The sequence below is a fragment of the Tamandua tetradactyla genome, chromosome 3, assembly GCF_023851605.1.
Source record: "Tamandua tetradactyla isolate mTamTet1 chromosome 3, mTamTet1.pri, whole genome shotgun sequence".
Taxonomy (NCBI): Eukaryota; Metazoa; Chordata; class Mammalia; order Pilosa; family Myrmecophagidae; genus Tamandua; species Tamandua tetradactyla.
The window spans coordinates 208,501,690-208,516,801 of record NC_135329.1 but is presented as its reverse complement, the minus strand read 5'-3'; the positions used below and the strand labels follow the sequence as shown (position 1 = coordinate 208,516,801).

The window sequence follows — 15,112 nt, the reverse complement described above, 5'->3', positions numbered from 1 at the left end:
GCGCTGAGCCATGCGTGGTGGACAGGGGGCAAGAAGTCTGCAGGCCTTGGACTCTCCCACCACTCCTCTCCTCCCTGTCCCCTCCGACTGCCAACAGCCCACTTTGGCTCTGTTAATCTGCACCCCACCCTGACCCCGATCCCTTCCTTGCAGGCTGGGTAGGAAGGATGGGGCAGTGGGAAAATCTGGGGCCACACCGGAGCCCGGGAAGAGAGGCCGTCACCATGAGAACGACCATGTCACAAGATAATGTTAGGCGGGGACAAATGCTGTACAGGATGTACCCAGGGTGACCGAGAGAAAATAGACCTGGCCTCTGCAGACAGAAAGATCCGGGAAGGTCCCTTCGAGGTGGGGAAATTTGTCCTAGGAAGGGAAGCCCTGGCTGTGGGCCTGAGGCTCCCCCCAAGGTCTCTGGCAAAATCCCCCCTCCCCACATTTGCCCCCTACACCCAGGTCCTGAGATCACAGCTGGGGTCTCTGCCTGCCCTGCCCGGTCCCTGCAGAGCTGGTTCTTTTGGCTCCCAGCTCGTGGGAACATGTCCCTGGGGCTGGGAAAGCAGCAGACACCAGTCCAAACTGCACCTCAATGCTTACTTGCTGGGTGAAGTTGGGCAACTTTCTTTCCTTCTCTGAGCCTCAGTTTCTTTCTTGGCAATGTGGGGCCAACAACAGGCCTTCCTTCTGGGGTTGCTGTGAGCACCGGGTGTGGCAAGGCCCAGAGCGTGGCCCTCAGGAGCTCTCTGCAGCTGGGCCGGGTGCACCGACTCGGGTGCCACGAGGTGCCCACCTCTCCCTGCAAGAAGAGGCCCTCAGCAGGCTGCCCCGGGGTGGGAGCTGCACAGCGGTGGAGCTTGTCAGGAAGCCTGGAAGGCTTGAAATGGGACCTAAAGGAGAGGCAGGAGGCAGAGTGGTGGCCTGGGGCACAGTCAGAGGCCAGGAAGCGCCAGCAAGGAGGCTGGGAGGACAAGGCATCCGCAGGGGGTGGCGCTGGACAGGGCAGGGCTGCAATGGCTCCCAGTGGGCAAGGGGGGGGGGGGGGAGAACCAGCCAGAACTGGAGACAGGAAAGGGATAGGAAAGAGGGTGAAGCAGGGACATGACCAAGGCGGAGATGCAAGGGACCAGGCCCTGACGTAAGGGAAGGAGGAAGAGGAGAAGGAGCAGGTGAGGGGTGGAGACCACGCAGAGCATGCAGCCTGGAGCCTCAGCAAAACCCTGGACACTGCCTGCGGGGATGGAGGAGAAGCAGGAGGCAGGGACCGGGAGGGCCGGATGGGTGCGTAGAGAGGGAGGAGGGGATTTGGGGGCAAATCAGGCGTAGACAAGGCGTCTTTGGTCGAGGATGGGGACATAAACCCTGATGCAGCCACACGGAGGCCAGCGGGTACCAATGAGGGAAGATCCTCTGCGATGTGGGCCTAAACAACATGCCCCACTGTTCTTATTACAGAATGGAAATCGGGGCACACACAGGCCCAGAGGCCCCTGCAGTGGCCGCCGAGCTGGCCCCGGGGACGTGCAACTGGGAGGGGCTGAGGGAGGGAGGGCCACCGCCTCTGCACTCCACAAACCTTTGCACAGGTTAAATATGTCAAGCCGAGGATGCATTCATCTGTTCCCTAGGTAAAATTAAAAAACAGATATGGAGACGGTAGCCCTGAGCAAAGTCTGTGTGTCGGGAGGAGGGGTGCAGCCGCTGGGTGGAGGAGGGTGGGAGCAGGGGGCTGCAGGGCAGGGTGGCATGGCCCCTCTGTCAGCTGATGGTTCCCGGGAAGGTGTGTTTAGGAACTGAGAGCATGGGGCTCGCTTGTAGGAGGGGTGCTGGACCTGGCACCCAGCCTGGCGCTGGGGGATGCTTCCCCCGGGGGTGTCCTGTTTGATGGCAAGCACCTGAGATCTTTCCTCATGCTTTCTCTGTGCCTGGGCTCCACGCTACACAGCTGAGCAAGATGCAGGATGAATAGGGGCCTAACAGCTGGCGAGACTCTGCAGCCAGTGAAGTGGGGGCCCCAGAGAGGCTGGGGAGGTGGCACCTGGCCAGACTGGACAGCCTGACTCCCAAGCTCCCAGAAGGACGACTGATGGTTGGCCAGAAGAAGAGGTGATGGGGGAGGGGGTTCCAGGCAGAGGGAACAGCAAGTGCTAAGGCCCTGAGGTGGGAGAGAGTCATTTCTGGGAAATGAAAACAGATCAGAGGGACCAGAGGAAAGAGAGGTAGGGGGTGGAGACAGAGAGAGATGGGCAAAGGTTGGAGAAGTGGCCGCTGCCGTGCAGGCCATGCTGAGATGTACAAACTGTATCATGGGGGTGGGGACGGGGCCTGGCAGCTGGGGGCCGTGGTGGGGCTGGGACAGCCTTGGGTGCAGGGAGGTGTCAGGACCTCACAGAGGAGCTCAGCTGGGTCAGGATGGGGTGGAGGGGAACTCCTGAGTCTGGTCCAGCGAGGGCCAAGAAGTCTGGAGAGGGTACGAACCAGGTTAGGGTGTCAAGGGTTGCCGCATGGCTCAGGGTCTGAAAGCAAGTGGGGTACAGCTCTGCCCTCCATCTCCCAGCCTGGCCAGGAAAAGGCCTCGTGGCACCCGCTCACCCTGTCTGATATTGGCAGCTAGTCAGAGTGGAGGCCTAGGGCTGGGTGGTAGAGTGCATGGGCCTTTGGGGTGCCCCCCCCCCCAAGATCTGATGTGGGCACCAGCTTTCCAGTGAGAGCCTGAGGTAGCACCGTGGCAGCTGCCCCCAGCCCAGACTTCCCTGCCCCCTCCCGCCACCCAGGCCACTTGGGAGAATCATTTCATTTCTCAAATTAAAAATCCATTTTGTGTTGTGAATAATATATGGGCTGAGCCCAGGGAGGACAGCAAGCCAGCTGGGGGGTGGGGGGTGCTTTTCAAGGCACAGAAGACACCGCAGAATAGTCAGGGGAGGGGGGAGCCGACGTCTGTTTGGGGGGGGGGCATCTCCCCAAGCAGATTCCCTGACACAGGGAGCTGCAGTGGGGCTGGGGTGCAGCTCCTGCGGGGCCCCTAGGCCCAGTTCCTTGGCCGCCAGGGCTGGCTGCAGCTGGCCCCCCTCCTTGAAAACAGCAAAGCACTTGGCACCCCACTTAAAAGCTCCATAAATGTGGGTGTGCGCCCTGCACTCCTCACGTGTGCTCAGCACCTGCCAGCACTCCCGTTCCTGGATCCAACCCCGGTGACACCCTACCAGGCAAGGGTGGGGGACCTGGCCTTAACCAAGTCCTGAGACTTTCTGTCCAAAGCGACTCTGGCTGACCGCTGCTCCCCCCCACCCCACCCCCAGCTCCCTGGCTGGGCATCTCGCCACCTTCCTTGGCTGGGCTGGGCATGCCGTGTCCTGTCATTCTCTTGCTCATCAATCATAGGGTCACCTTGACAATTGAAGGTGTTGTGGGGAGTGCTGGAAGCTTCAAAAAGAGAGTGAGGAAGCTGGAGGCCAGAGCCCTGGCATCCTCCATCTGCTCTCAGCCTCAGCTTCCCTTTCTGAGAACGGGCGGAAAAGCAAAGGGTGGGGGTGTCTCGGGCCACTTCTAATTGCGTAGGGGCGTGCGGGCACTGAGTGGGTCCGAAAGGCCCAGTCCCGAGTCCACTTGGCTGGCCCTGGGTGCTGCCCACGGGGCTGGAGTCCGGTGGGGGAGCATGTGGGGCTGGGTCGGGGGACGGACTGCTGGACAGAGCCAGCCAGGTGGGCAGGGCAGCTGGGGAAAAGATCAATGGAGCCGGGAGCTGGATGGCTGGGAGCGGGTGGGGGTGCTCAGCGTGGTGACCTGGGCGGGAGGAGGACGGAGGAGGGGCCGAGGGCTCCCTGTCCCCAGCAGCCGGCCGGAGAAGGAGGGTCCCTGGGGAAGCATGCGCTGCCTCCGTGCCTTTCTGTCGGAAGAGCGGGCTCCCTGCGACAATATCCATTTTTATATTTCTTGGAAATTTCACGGCATTCATTTCAGGGAAAATAAAAGCTGTCATTGCTGGAGAAATGATACCAATCAGGGCCTGAAAAGGCTAGAAAATTATCCTCCTGGAGACAGAGCGTTGAGGAAAAAATGCAGATTAAATGCACAAAGAGCCACTTTGCCACCGCCCTGCCCTCCCCGCCGCCGCCCCCCTCCACCGCGGAATCACCGCATTTTACATGATTCTACTGCTCGCTGGGAGGGTTATTTGGGCCCAAGAATGCCTGGGACAAGGAGGACCCTGAGATGGCCAGAGATGGAGAGCATCCAGAGCGGGACTTACGGATGAAGAGAAAGAAGGAAGGACAGAGGACAGGCAGAAGGGAGTCAGGTGGCCACTCGGCCGTGGGTCCAGAAGCTGGGCTGCCGAGCAGCTCCAGGGGAGGGGGACAGGGCCATGGGCCCTTTGAATCTCTGCCTTAACTCAATTTTTATCAGTTGAGGATCCATGGCTGTCCCAGCCTGACCTCACAATTATCTGGGCCCATCCTGCAGGCTGGAGCTGCCAGGTCGCAGAGTGTTCCCTGCCCCAGAGTCCCCTGCACCCCATGAATAGTGTAAACCAGGCAGATGGGGCTCTGTCCTCCAGGGGCTGGGAGTTTGGGGCAGGGAAATCCTGCATTCAAAAGGCAAGTTTAACTGCGCGGAAGGGGAGGGTGGGGAGGAAGGGTGGGTAAATTCGGAGGTCCCCCACCCAGGCTGTCCTCCCTCCAGCCCACCCAGGGGAGGCCTGAGGCCCACGGTCCATTTGAGGTCTGGGCTGCTGGGCAGAGGGTGGGCTCTCTCCTTCCCCTCTTCCCTCTCTCCAGCAGGAAGGATTCTCCTTGCTCTCTAGTTCTTTTCCTCCCTAGGCTAGGAACTCCCTGAGTAGTGAGTGCCATGGTCAGCCAAGGGTGGAAGGGCTGGGGGTCGCTGGAGTCTCAGTCCCCAGCGCCCTCTCCTGCATCAGCCTCCACTGTTCTCCCTCCACCAGGGGCTGGGTGAAGACAGGGGGCCAAACCCAGACCGAAATCCCCGACGCCCTCGGGAAGGCTGGGCCTGGGCAGGGGTGAGAGCCAAGGACAAGGAAGCCGGCTTTACTGAAGTGTTGGGGGGCGGCAGGCACCATTTGGGGGCATCCCCTGAGCCTTCCAGAGGAGTCCTCCCTGGGCCGTGTTCCTCCAGCTCAGCCCCTTTCGGGGTGAACACCTCCCAGAATTGGCGGCAGGACCCGGGTCCCCGAGCCTGGAGCCTGTGCAGCACCCCCGGAGCGTGTCCCCGCGGCCGCCGTTCCCGCCCCCGAGTGGCCGCGGAGTTGCCAGGTAGCGGGGAAGGAGGCAGGAGGAAGGCGGGGGCGCGGGGGGCGGGCGGAGGAGGGTGGAGCCGCCGGCGCGCCCCCTCCCTCGGGGCCGGCAGGCGGTGCGGCGCGGCGGCAGAGGCGGCGGCGGGCGCTCGGAGAACGGCCGCCCGCCCCGCTCCGCTCCTGCCCGGGCTCGGCTCTCGCGTCTGCCCCGGCTCCGGCCGCGACCCGTTCCCCTCCGGTCCGGCCCGGCGCGCACCTGCCGGGTAAGTGGCGCCCGAGCTCGCGGCGGCCGCGGCCACTATCGCGGCCACCTCCGCCGCGCTGAGCCTCCGGGCTTTGTCTGCGTCTTCGCGGCTCGGGCTCCGGTGGCGGCTGCGACTCCTGGGCTCGGCGCCCGGGCTCGGCGGGCTGCGCGGAGCGGCGGGCGCGGGAGGGTCCGCGTCCAGGGCCCGGGGCGCGCCGGGCCCGCTCGTTCCGCGCGAAGGGTGCAACTTCGCCCAAGTTTGGGTTCTGGGGAGAACCTGTTGAAGCCGGGAGCAGTCCGGGGCGGGGCGGGGGGCGGAGGACGGAGCTGGCCCTGGGCTCTCCGTCAGGGCCGTCGGGGGCCGTCTGCCCGGCCCGGGGCTGCAAGGCGCACGCTGGGTGGAGAAGGAGCAGGTGGACATTCGGAACATTGAGCCGAAGGCGCCGGGCACGGGCTGGGGGCGGCCCCGTGGAGATCCCCGAGGATGACGTTTGGTTCTTCAGCGCCTTCCTTGAGCTTCTCTTCCCAGGGCCGGGAGCAGCAGGTGGGGCCGGGCAGCATGCGGCTCCGGGGTCCGCATAGACGCGCCCGTGACCACACCTTCTTCATCCAGCCGCGGCGCTCCTCCCCCACCCGGCCTTGGCTACGCCAGGTCTCTGACAAGAAAGGGAAAGGAAAGTGAACGAACGTGCCTTTCACTGAAGGCCCACTAAGTGCCAGGGCCCGCGCCCGGTGCCCTCCTGATTCACATCAGGGGCCTCCCACCCCTGCGGGCGGCTCCGTGTGTGCTGGGAGAGGGGTGGCAGGTTCAAAGACTCGGACACTGCGCGAGGGTGGCTGCCCTGTGCCTTCCGTTCTCCTTACTCCCGGAGTGGAGCAGCGAGGCCTGCCGGGGGCTCGCCGGTCGCGCCCCCGCGGTGGCCCTAGACTCTGGACCCGGGCCTGCGCCCTCCTGGCCGTGCCCGGGGGCCCCGTCGTTTCCCCGGCGCTCCTGAGACTGTGCTCGTCCTTCCCGCAGCTGCGGCCCGGGGGCTATGCGGAGGCCTGCCGCGGGGCGGGTGGCCCGGCGCGTCCTGTAGCCCACTGAGGCGGCCGGAGGCTGCGCGACGGCGGCCGCGGCGCCATGGAAGCCCCGTACTCGATGACGGCGCACTACGACGAGTTCCAGGAGGTCAAGTACGTGAGCCGGTGCGGCGTGGGAGGCGGCCGAGGGGCCTCGCTGCCCCCCGGGTTCCCGCTGGGCGCAGGGCGCAGCGCTGCCGGGGCCCGGGCCGGGCTGCCGCGCTGGAACCGGCGCGAGGTGTGTCTGCTGTCGGGGCTGGTGTTCGCCGCTGGCCTCTGCGCCATCCTGGCCGCCATGCTGGCGCTCAAGTACCTGGGCCCGGGCGCGGCCGGCGGCGGCGGCTGTCCCGAGGGCTGCCCGGAGCGCAAGGCCTTCGCGCGCGCCGCCCGCTTCCTGGCCGCCAACCTGGACGCAAGCATCGACCCATGCCAGGACTTCTACTCGTTCGCGTGCGGTGGCTGGCTGCGGCGCCACGCCATCCCCGACGACAAGCTCACCTACGGCACCATCGCCGCCATCGGCGAGCAGAACGAGGAGCGCCTGCGGCGCCTGCTGGCGCGGCCGGGGGGCGGCCCGGGCGGCGCGGCCCAGCGCAAGGTGCGCGCCTTCTTCCGCTCGTGCCTCGACATGCGCGAGATCGAGCGGCTCGGCCCGCGGCCCATGCTCGAGGTCATCGAGGACTGCGGGGGCTGGGATCTGGGCGGCGCCGCCGAGCGCCCAGGGGCCGCCGCACGCTGGGACCTCAACCGGCTGCTGTACAAGGCGCAGGGCGTGTACAGCGCCACCGCGCTCTTCTCGCTCACGGTCAGCCTGGACGACAGGAACTCCTCGCGCTATGTCATCCGCGTGAGTGTGTCCGCCCCCCACCCCCGCGCGGGCCCCGCCAGCGGCAGGGGATCCGGCACCCCCGCGGCCCGGCAACCAGACCCACGCAGCCCGGCGGCCGGCGCAGGAGAGGCGGGGAGCGGCGAGGCGGTCGCCCGCGGGCAGAGCGCGGGAGGAGGGCGCAAGTAATTTCCCGCGGGTAATTGCGGTGTTTAGCTGAGCCGCGGGAGCTGCGATTTCCCAGCCCTCCGGCCGGGCGCAGGGAGGGGTGTGCTGGCGCCGGCCCGGACTGGAGCGGCAGTTTTGTGGGTGTTGCAGCTGACCCGGACAGGGAAAGTGAAGGCCTTCAGGGGCAAAGATTGGGGGGTGGGGGCGGAAACCCCAGCGCCCCAGCCCAGTCTGGTCAGGGATGGCGGTTCTACCAGCTTCTCTGAATTGGGGAAGAGGCCCGTGTCTCGTGCTCCTAGAGCTTGCGACAACTGATGTCTTGGGTGCCCTCTGGGTTTTAGGTGGGAGTTCAGTCCGTTTGGAGGAGGCTGGTAGTTGGCTTGTGATTTCTGACCCCTGCCTCTTCGCCAGATTGACCAGGATGGGCTCACCCTGCCAGAAAGGACCCTGTACCTGGCTCAGGATGAAGAGAGTGAGAAGGTGCTGGGCCCTGGGTGCAGGGAAGGCCTGGGCTGCAGGAGGAAAGGGCAGGGGCCCCGCAGTTTCCGCGCTTTGACAAACTGCCTCCCGGGCTGCAGATCCTGGCTGCCTACCGGGTGTTCATGGAGCGCCTGCTCCGGCTGCTGGGGGCCGAGGCCGTGGAGCAGAAGGCCCAGGAGATCCTGCAGCTGGAGCAGCGGCTGGCCAATGTGAGTGGGGGTGGGGGTGGGGGCTGGAGGGCTGGGGGAGGCGGGGAGCAGGTGCAGCGCTGGTGCCACTGTGACCTCCCTTCCAGATCACTGTGTCAGAGTATGATGACCTCCGGCGAGATGTCAGCTCCATGTACCACAAGGTGACGCTGGGACAGCTGCAGAAGATCACCCCGCATGTGAGTGTGGGTCTGGGGGGCGGGCGGGGGGGGGCGAGGGGGAGGGGAACTGGGACTCCAGGGTCACCCCCGCCACAGTGACGGGGAAGGTTTCTGGTGGCCCCAGACTCTCATGTCCTCTTGTTGCCTCACCTCTGCCCCCTCCCCATCCTCTGTGGTCCCTGCCCCACCTGCTGCCACTCCCTGCCTCCCGGACCCCACCCATGGCCCCACAGCTGCGGTGGAAGTGGCTGCTCGACCAGATCTTCCAGGAGGACTTCTCGGAGGATGAGGAGGTGGTGCTGCTGGCGACAGACTACATGCAGCAGGTGTCCCAGCTCATCCGTTCCACGCCCCGCAGGTATGGCAGCCCACCCACGGTCCCCCGCACTCCCTAGCTCCCAGACCCCTCCCCTGCACACCTCATCCTGTCTGCTTTCTGAGCCTTGGATTCCTACCTATGTCCTTTCCCGGTAGCCACCCTGGGGAAAGCAGGTGGGGAGCACTGGAATAGGAGTCCACATCCTTAGGTTGAGATCCTGACTTCTGTTCTGACACTCTGGGGCTGGGCAGGGCTCCCCTGACTGGTTGGGAGGCTTGAGTGAGTCTCACATTAGAAAGGGGAAGAGTGACCTCTGGTATGCCCACCCTGGGGCCCCCTGGGGAGAGCCTCCCTGGTCTCTACCCACCTCTAGGCACAGAGAACCCCCGAGGCCAGCCCTGGGCCAGAGGGTCACCCCCAAGCACCCATTCTCCCATCCCAACAAGTCAGGAAATGCCATTGGCCTGTGACCCCTCAGCACTGGGGGCTCTGCTTGGTGGCGGGAGCAGGCGTGCTGTGGAATGACCCTCACTCCTCCTCTGTGGGGCTGTGTAGAGTGGGGGATGGGTGCAGGGCGGCGGATGGGGGCAATCTGGATCACCCTCCTGCTTCCCCTGCCCCAGAGTCCTGCACAACTACCTGGTTTGGCGTGTGGTGGTGGTCCTGAGCGAGCACCTGTCACCGCCCTTCCGAGAGGCACTGCATGAGCTGGCTCGCGAGATGGAGGGCAGCGACAAGCCTCAGGAGCTGGCCCGGGTCTGCCTGGGTCAGGCCAACCGCCACTTCGGCATGGCTCTCGGCGCTCTCTTTGTCCATGAGCACTTCTCAGCGGCCAGCAAGACCAAGGTCAGGCCACCTGGGCTGGGGGAGGGTCTGGGGATGGGGATCCCCGCATATGCCTCTCTATATCCCTCAGCTCAGCCCTCTGAGGCTCTAGGCTACTCCCCACCAGGCCTCCTCCTCCAGGAAGCCTACCTGGTTTGCAGCCCAAGAAGCCCTCCCTGCCAAGTTCCTTCCCACTTTTCTCTGCCATGCTAAGTAGGTGTGGCCTAAGGGATGGACAAGAGCGTGGCTGGAGCTGCTTGATCTCTTCCAGATGGGGAGCTCATTGTAGGGGTGCAGAGCCTGGATCCCACCCCCGGGGTTTCAGTCCCAAACCCTGGGCTCAGGAAGTGGTGCTGAATGATTAGGGTTCCCCCCTCTACCTTCCTGCCCCATGCCAGGTGCTGGCCCAGAGCTGAGGCCTTTTGGGTTAACCCCTGGCCCGGCAGGTACAGCAGCTGGTAGAAGACATCAAGTACATCTTGGGCCAGCGCCTCGAGGAACTGGACTGGATGGACTCCGAGACCAAGGCAGCTGCTCGGGCCAAGGTGAGGTGGGACCCTCCTCCCACCATTTGGTGGATCCACAAACACTTATTGAGTGCTTACTGTGTGCTTGGTGCTGGGGAAAGCAAGAGAACAAAAGAGACAAAGGGTCTCTCTCTTGGGTTGAGTGGCCCGACCTGCTCTCCCCTGGCCTGGACCCCCACCGCGAGGCAGGCGCTGGAGCTGAGCCCCTTGGAGGGGGGCTGTCCTGTCTCCCTGGGCCCTGGCCCAGGCCCGCCTGCCCTCTTGCCTGCAGCTCCAGTACATGATGGTGATGGTCGGCTACCCGGACTTCCTGCTGAAACCTGAGGCCGTGGACAAGGAGTATGAGGTGGGCCCTGGTCCCCTTGCCAGCCTGGCCCGGCCCCTGGCCAAGACCCCCCCAGGGACGCCTCTCCCCCCACCCCAGATGCAGAGAAGGGAGCATAGGCTCTCAACCGCCTGAGCCCGGAGGCGCTGCCCCTGGGTGGCCCCTGAGCGTTGCCCACTCCTGCAGTTTGAGGTCCACGAGAAGACCTACTTCAAGAACATCTTGAACAGCATCCGCTTCAGCATCCAGCTGTCGGTCAAGAAGATCCGGCAGGAGGTGGACAAGTCCACGTGGGTGCCCGGCCCAGGGGAAGGGGCTCCTTACCGAGGCCAGGGGACTGGAGGGCAAACTAGGAATGTCTGGGCGGGGGGGGCAAAGGGGTGGAGGGCCCCCGTGATCCCTCGGCAGGCAGGGCCGCGAGCAGGGTCGGCAGGGCAGTCTTCAGGGAGGTGCAGGAAGCAACTTGGGAGGGACGTGGGGCCTCCCAGCTGACCCCTCTCTACTGCCCCCCCATAGGTGGCTGTTACCCCCCCAGGCCCTCAATGCCTACTATCTGCCCAACAAGAACCAGATGGGTAAGGGGTGCGACCGGGTTGGGGGCTGGGCCTGGCAGTAGGGTGGGGTGGCCTCAGCTGACACCCCCGCCCCGCAGTGTTCCCAGCGGGCATCCTGCAGCCCACGTTGTATGACCCTGACTTCCCGCAGTGAGTACCCCCGAACCCCAGCCCTGTCCCACTTCCCCCTTGGCTATCTAGGGAAAGATGTCAGCTTTCGTTTGTGAATGTCCTGAATCCCCTCCTCTACCCTTACCTTGTCCACAGCTCCTTTAGGTATTTCAGAAATGAGCGACCCCAATGATGAGGAAGGAAGCCAGACCCCATGTGGGTGCCTCAGTTTCCTTTTCTCCCTCTGGCCCTGTCTCCCTCCCTCTGCCCCAGCCCCAAGCTCTACTAGATGTCACGCCCCAAAGGCAACTGGGCCAGGCCCCTCCCAGGAGGAGGCTGGGGCGTGACTGCCTAGGGCCCCGCAGATGGACAGCAGTGGTGTTGGCTTTGGGGGGTGGGGGTGCTGGAGCCTGACGCAGCTGCCCCGGGCCCAGGTCTCTGAACTACGGGGGCATCGGCACCATCATCGGGCACGAGCTGACCCACGGCTACGACGACTGGGGTGAGGCCTGCTGGGGCCCGAGGGCTGGGGTGGGGTGCAGGCAGGGAGCACATTGCCGGCGATGCGCTGCTCCAGCTGGCCGGCCCATGCAGGGGGTCTCAGCAGTCCCCCCACCCCCGCCCCTCCCCGCAGGGGGTCAGTACGACCGCTCCGGGAACCTGCTGCACTGGTGGACCGAGGCCTCCTACAGCCGCTTCCTGCGCAAGGCCGAGTGCATCGTGCGCCTCTACGACAACTTCACCGTCTACAGCCAGCGGGTGAGGCGCGCACACCCTTGTGCCCTGGGCTCCGGTGGGCGCGGACGTGCGCATGGGGGCCCCAGCGGACGCCACGCCGAGGTCCGTGAGTGGGCACGCAGGCGCCCACGGTACCAGGGGGAGGGGGAGGGGAGCCAAGCCTGCTGGGGGAGGGAAGGAGGGGCCCAGGGTGCAGTGCCTGAGCCCCGGTCCTCTGCTCTCCGCAGGTGAACGGGAAGCACACGCTGGGCGAGAACATCGCGGACATGGGCGGCCTCAAGCTCGCCTACTATGTGAGCTGCCCTGCCGGGCCCTCCAGCCCTGCAGGGGGTGGGGGCGTGGGAGCCGTAGGGGGAGCTTCACCAAAGACATGCCGCCCCCTCCCTCCCCATTCTCCCCACACTCCGGTCTTCCGTCGGAGGTCAGGCCTCGGGCAGGGCCTCAGAGGAAGGACTCACTGGCTCCACCTACAGGGAGAACAGGGAGGGCTGCCTGGAGGGGGTGCCCCCCTGACTGGAGCACAGCATGGGGAGGGTAGCAGGGGTAGGGGGTGGTGTTCAGCAGAGTGTGTGGGGGGGCTGGCCGTGATCAGGAGCCCTGCCTCAGTCGGGGGCTGACGTGATTGGGTCTGGCTGGGTGGGGGACAGAGTGGGGGTGGGGGCACCCAGAGCCCAGCTCCCCCATACTCTGTACCCCACAGGCCTATCAGAAGTGGGTGCGGGAGCATGGCCCGGAGCACCCGCTGTACCGGCTCAAGTACACCCACAACCAGCTCTTCTTCATTGCCTTTGCCCAGGTGGGCTGGTGCTGGAGGCTGGACTGGGGGTGGGGGTGGGGGGGGTATGCAGGCCAGCCCTGTGTGTCCAGCACCCCTCAAATGGTGACACCTGGGGGTGGTGTGCTGGGTTGGGGGGGAGGGCTCCAGCTGGGGTACCTCCCTCATGTCTCCCCCCTTCCCTGTTCCCCACCCCGGGCCCAGAACTGGTGCATCAAGCGGCGGTCGCAGTCCATCTACTTGCAGGTGCTGACCGACAAGCACGCGCCCGAGCACTACAGGTGCCACCTGCCGGCCTCCCCCAGGGTGGGAGCAGATGGGGGTGGGGAAGGGATGCCCACTGGGGGTAGGTGGGGGCGGTGGCTGCCGGGAGCAATGCCGCCTGGGCCTCTGCCCCGCTCTTCCCCCCAGGGTGCTGGGCAGCGTGTCCCAGTTTGAGGAGTTCGGCCGGGCCTTCCACTGCCCCAGGGACTCGCCCATGAACCCGCCGCACAAGTGCTCCGTGTGGTGAGCCCGGCTGCCACCCGCACGCCCCGCCGGCCCGCAAGAAGCGCCTCCCGCTGGCCCCGGGGCAGGCATGCACCCCGGGCGGGGCCGACTGGGCGCCGCCGCCTTCTCAACCCCACTGGGGCCCGCCCCCGCCGGTCCGCACCTCGGGAGGGGCCTTGAGCAGGCAGGCGGGTGGGCTCTGGGGGGCTTGGGGAGAGACGCTGGGGTCCCGGACCGCCCCGCTGGCCAGGCCGGATTGTACAGGCCCCGCCTTCCCTGCCTTCCTACTGCTGAGTCCGGTCAATAAAAGTTGCTCTACTGTCACCTCGTCCTCTTTAGGGCCCCAGAGCAGGCGGGGTGGGGGGCCGCTGGACAGACGCTGGAGAGCACCCTCGCAGGCTCGGCCTGGACGCCAGGGCCCCTCCTGCTTGTGTGGGCTCAGCCTCTGCCCACATGTCTTCTGTCCCCTCCTCTGTCGTGGCCTCCTCTCTCCCCCTCCTCTGCCTTCCCCTCCTCTGTGCCTGCCTCCCCGGGGGCTCTCCCCCCAGCTCTTCCCCGGCCAGCCCCTCCAGTAAGGCCCTGCCCAGAGCTTCTTATCCCGGCGTGGGGGACGCCCTTGGCCCAGCCTGACGTGGGTGCCGGAGTACCACGCCCGGTGACCCGCACTTCAGGGGTTTCTTTCCCCTGAAAAGCGTAAGGTGCCGCCTCCTCCCTCACCACGCAGGAGACACTCCTGGCCTGCATCAGCCAGTGGAGGCTGCCCCGGGCCTCCGCCTCTCAGCTGAGGAAGGGGGCTCCTGGGGTGAGGAAAGGGAGGCGGCCGTCGGGGCTGGCGCTGGGGCTCCGAGCATGGCCAGTGGTGGGAGAGGGAGGATGGACAGATGGACTGGTAGGGCCAGACAAGGCTGCTTGACCCACGCTGTGGGCGGGAGTTGGCGGTGGGGAGACTGTGCCCGGCAGCTCTGCGCGGATTCCTGGGCTTCCGGTGCAGGGGTCTGCTGGGTGGCCTGTCCTCCCTCCTGCGTCTGTGCCTGTCACTCCAGGGGAAGTGATTCTGGCCAGAGTCCAGTGGGGTCTCGAGGGGCCACCCCTCACCTGACCTGTCCCGCGGCTCAGAGAAGGGCCGTCTCCCTCCCTGTCTTCAGTGGTGTTGGGAACGTCGCTGATCCTCTTGGCCTCGGTCACACCAACTTCTGGGAGCGAGGGACAGAAGACAGGGACAGAGGACACGGCCGTCCGGCCACTGGAGGCGCAGGGAGGCCGGGGCTTGGCTCTGTGCCGCGGGGCCCCGTCTGCTGCTGGGTGGCCCTGGGTTCCGAGGCTCCGGGGACAGCGCACTGACCCGTCCTGCTGGCCAGCCCTCCCGTCCTGCCCTTTGGAGGTGCTGGGTTAAGGGCCCGCCCCCTCTCAGGCACCCGGGATTGAGACGTGGCCGGCTCCCCGCTCTGACCCCACCACCCACCTGGGCAGGACCTGGCACCTGGGACCCTCTGGTCCAGAATTGGGGTCAGGAGGGGCCTGTGGACTGGGGGTGCGCCTCCAGCAGGGCCGGAGGGCACCACTCTGCTTCCCCATTCACACCTGGGGCCCAGCCTGAGGACTGGAGGCCCGGGGACCCCGGCAGGGGTGGGGGGCTCCCTCCATGTCCTCGACGCTGGTCCAGAGCCCGAGGCCGGGGGAGCCGGGGGTGCCTCGCTGCCGGTGTGTTGGTCTGGCACCCAGCGCGGATCCCACCCGCCGAGGGGCGCCCCCTGCTGGCCGCGCTGTGACCGATGGTCCTGAGGCCGTCTGAGACCCTCAGCCCTGACAAAGACCTTGTGCCTGGGGCGGCCGTGCTTGCCACTCCTGTGGGAAGAAAACCGGAGCCCCATGGCCCAGAAGGGCCCAGAGCCCCAGAGCCTGGGCACAGGGTGGCCGGGAGGGGACGCTGGGGACACTGGTGCCACCTGCAGGTCCCAAACTGCCCTTCCAGGCAGGCCCTAAGAGCGTCCTTACTGCAGCCCGGGGTGCACATAGCCAACGAGATTTAACAGACGAGGATGCTGAGGGGG

The 15,112-nt window shown here is 65.9% G+C and overlaps 1 protein-coding gene across 1 annotated transcript; it reads left to right on the top strand.

Moving 5' to 3' along the window:
• The first annotated feature begins 6,563 nt into the window (after nucleotides 1–6,563).
• ECEL1 (endothelin converting enzyme like 1) lies at nucleotides 6,564–13,376 on the top strand. The gene is made up of 17 exons (XM_077152060.1): nucleotides 6,564–7,401; nucleotides 7,960–8,028; nucleotides 8,127–8,237; nucleotides 8,324–8,416; nucleotides 8,632–8,756; nucleotides 9,341–9,563; nucleotides 9,989–10,087; nucleotides 10,341–10,415; nucleotides 10,581–10,684; nucleotides 10,911–10,969; nucleotides 11,047–11,098; nucleotides 11,494–11,561; nucleotides 11,694–11,818; nucleotides 12,025–12,090; nucleotides 12,498–12,593; nucleotides 12,777–12,853; nucleotides 12,984–13,376. Exons 1-17 carry the CDS (start codon nucleotides 6,616–6,618, stop codon nucleotides 13,081–13,083), a joined length of 2,328 nt encoding a protein of 775 aa, XP_077008175.1. The 5' UTR covers nucleotides 6,564–6,615; the 3' UTR covers nucleotides 13,084–13,376.
• Nucleotides 13,377–15,112: the final 1,736 nt, after the last annotated feature.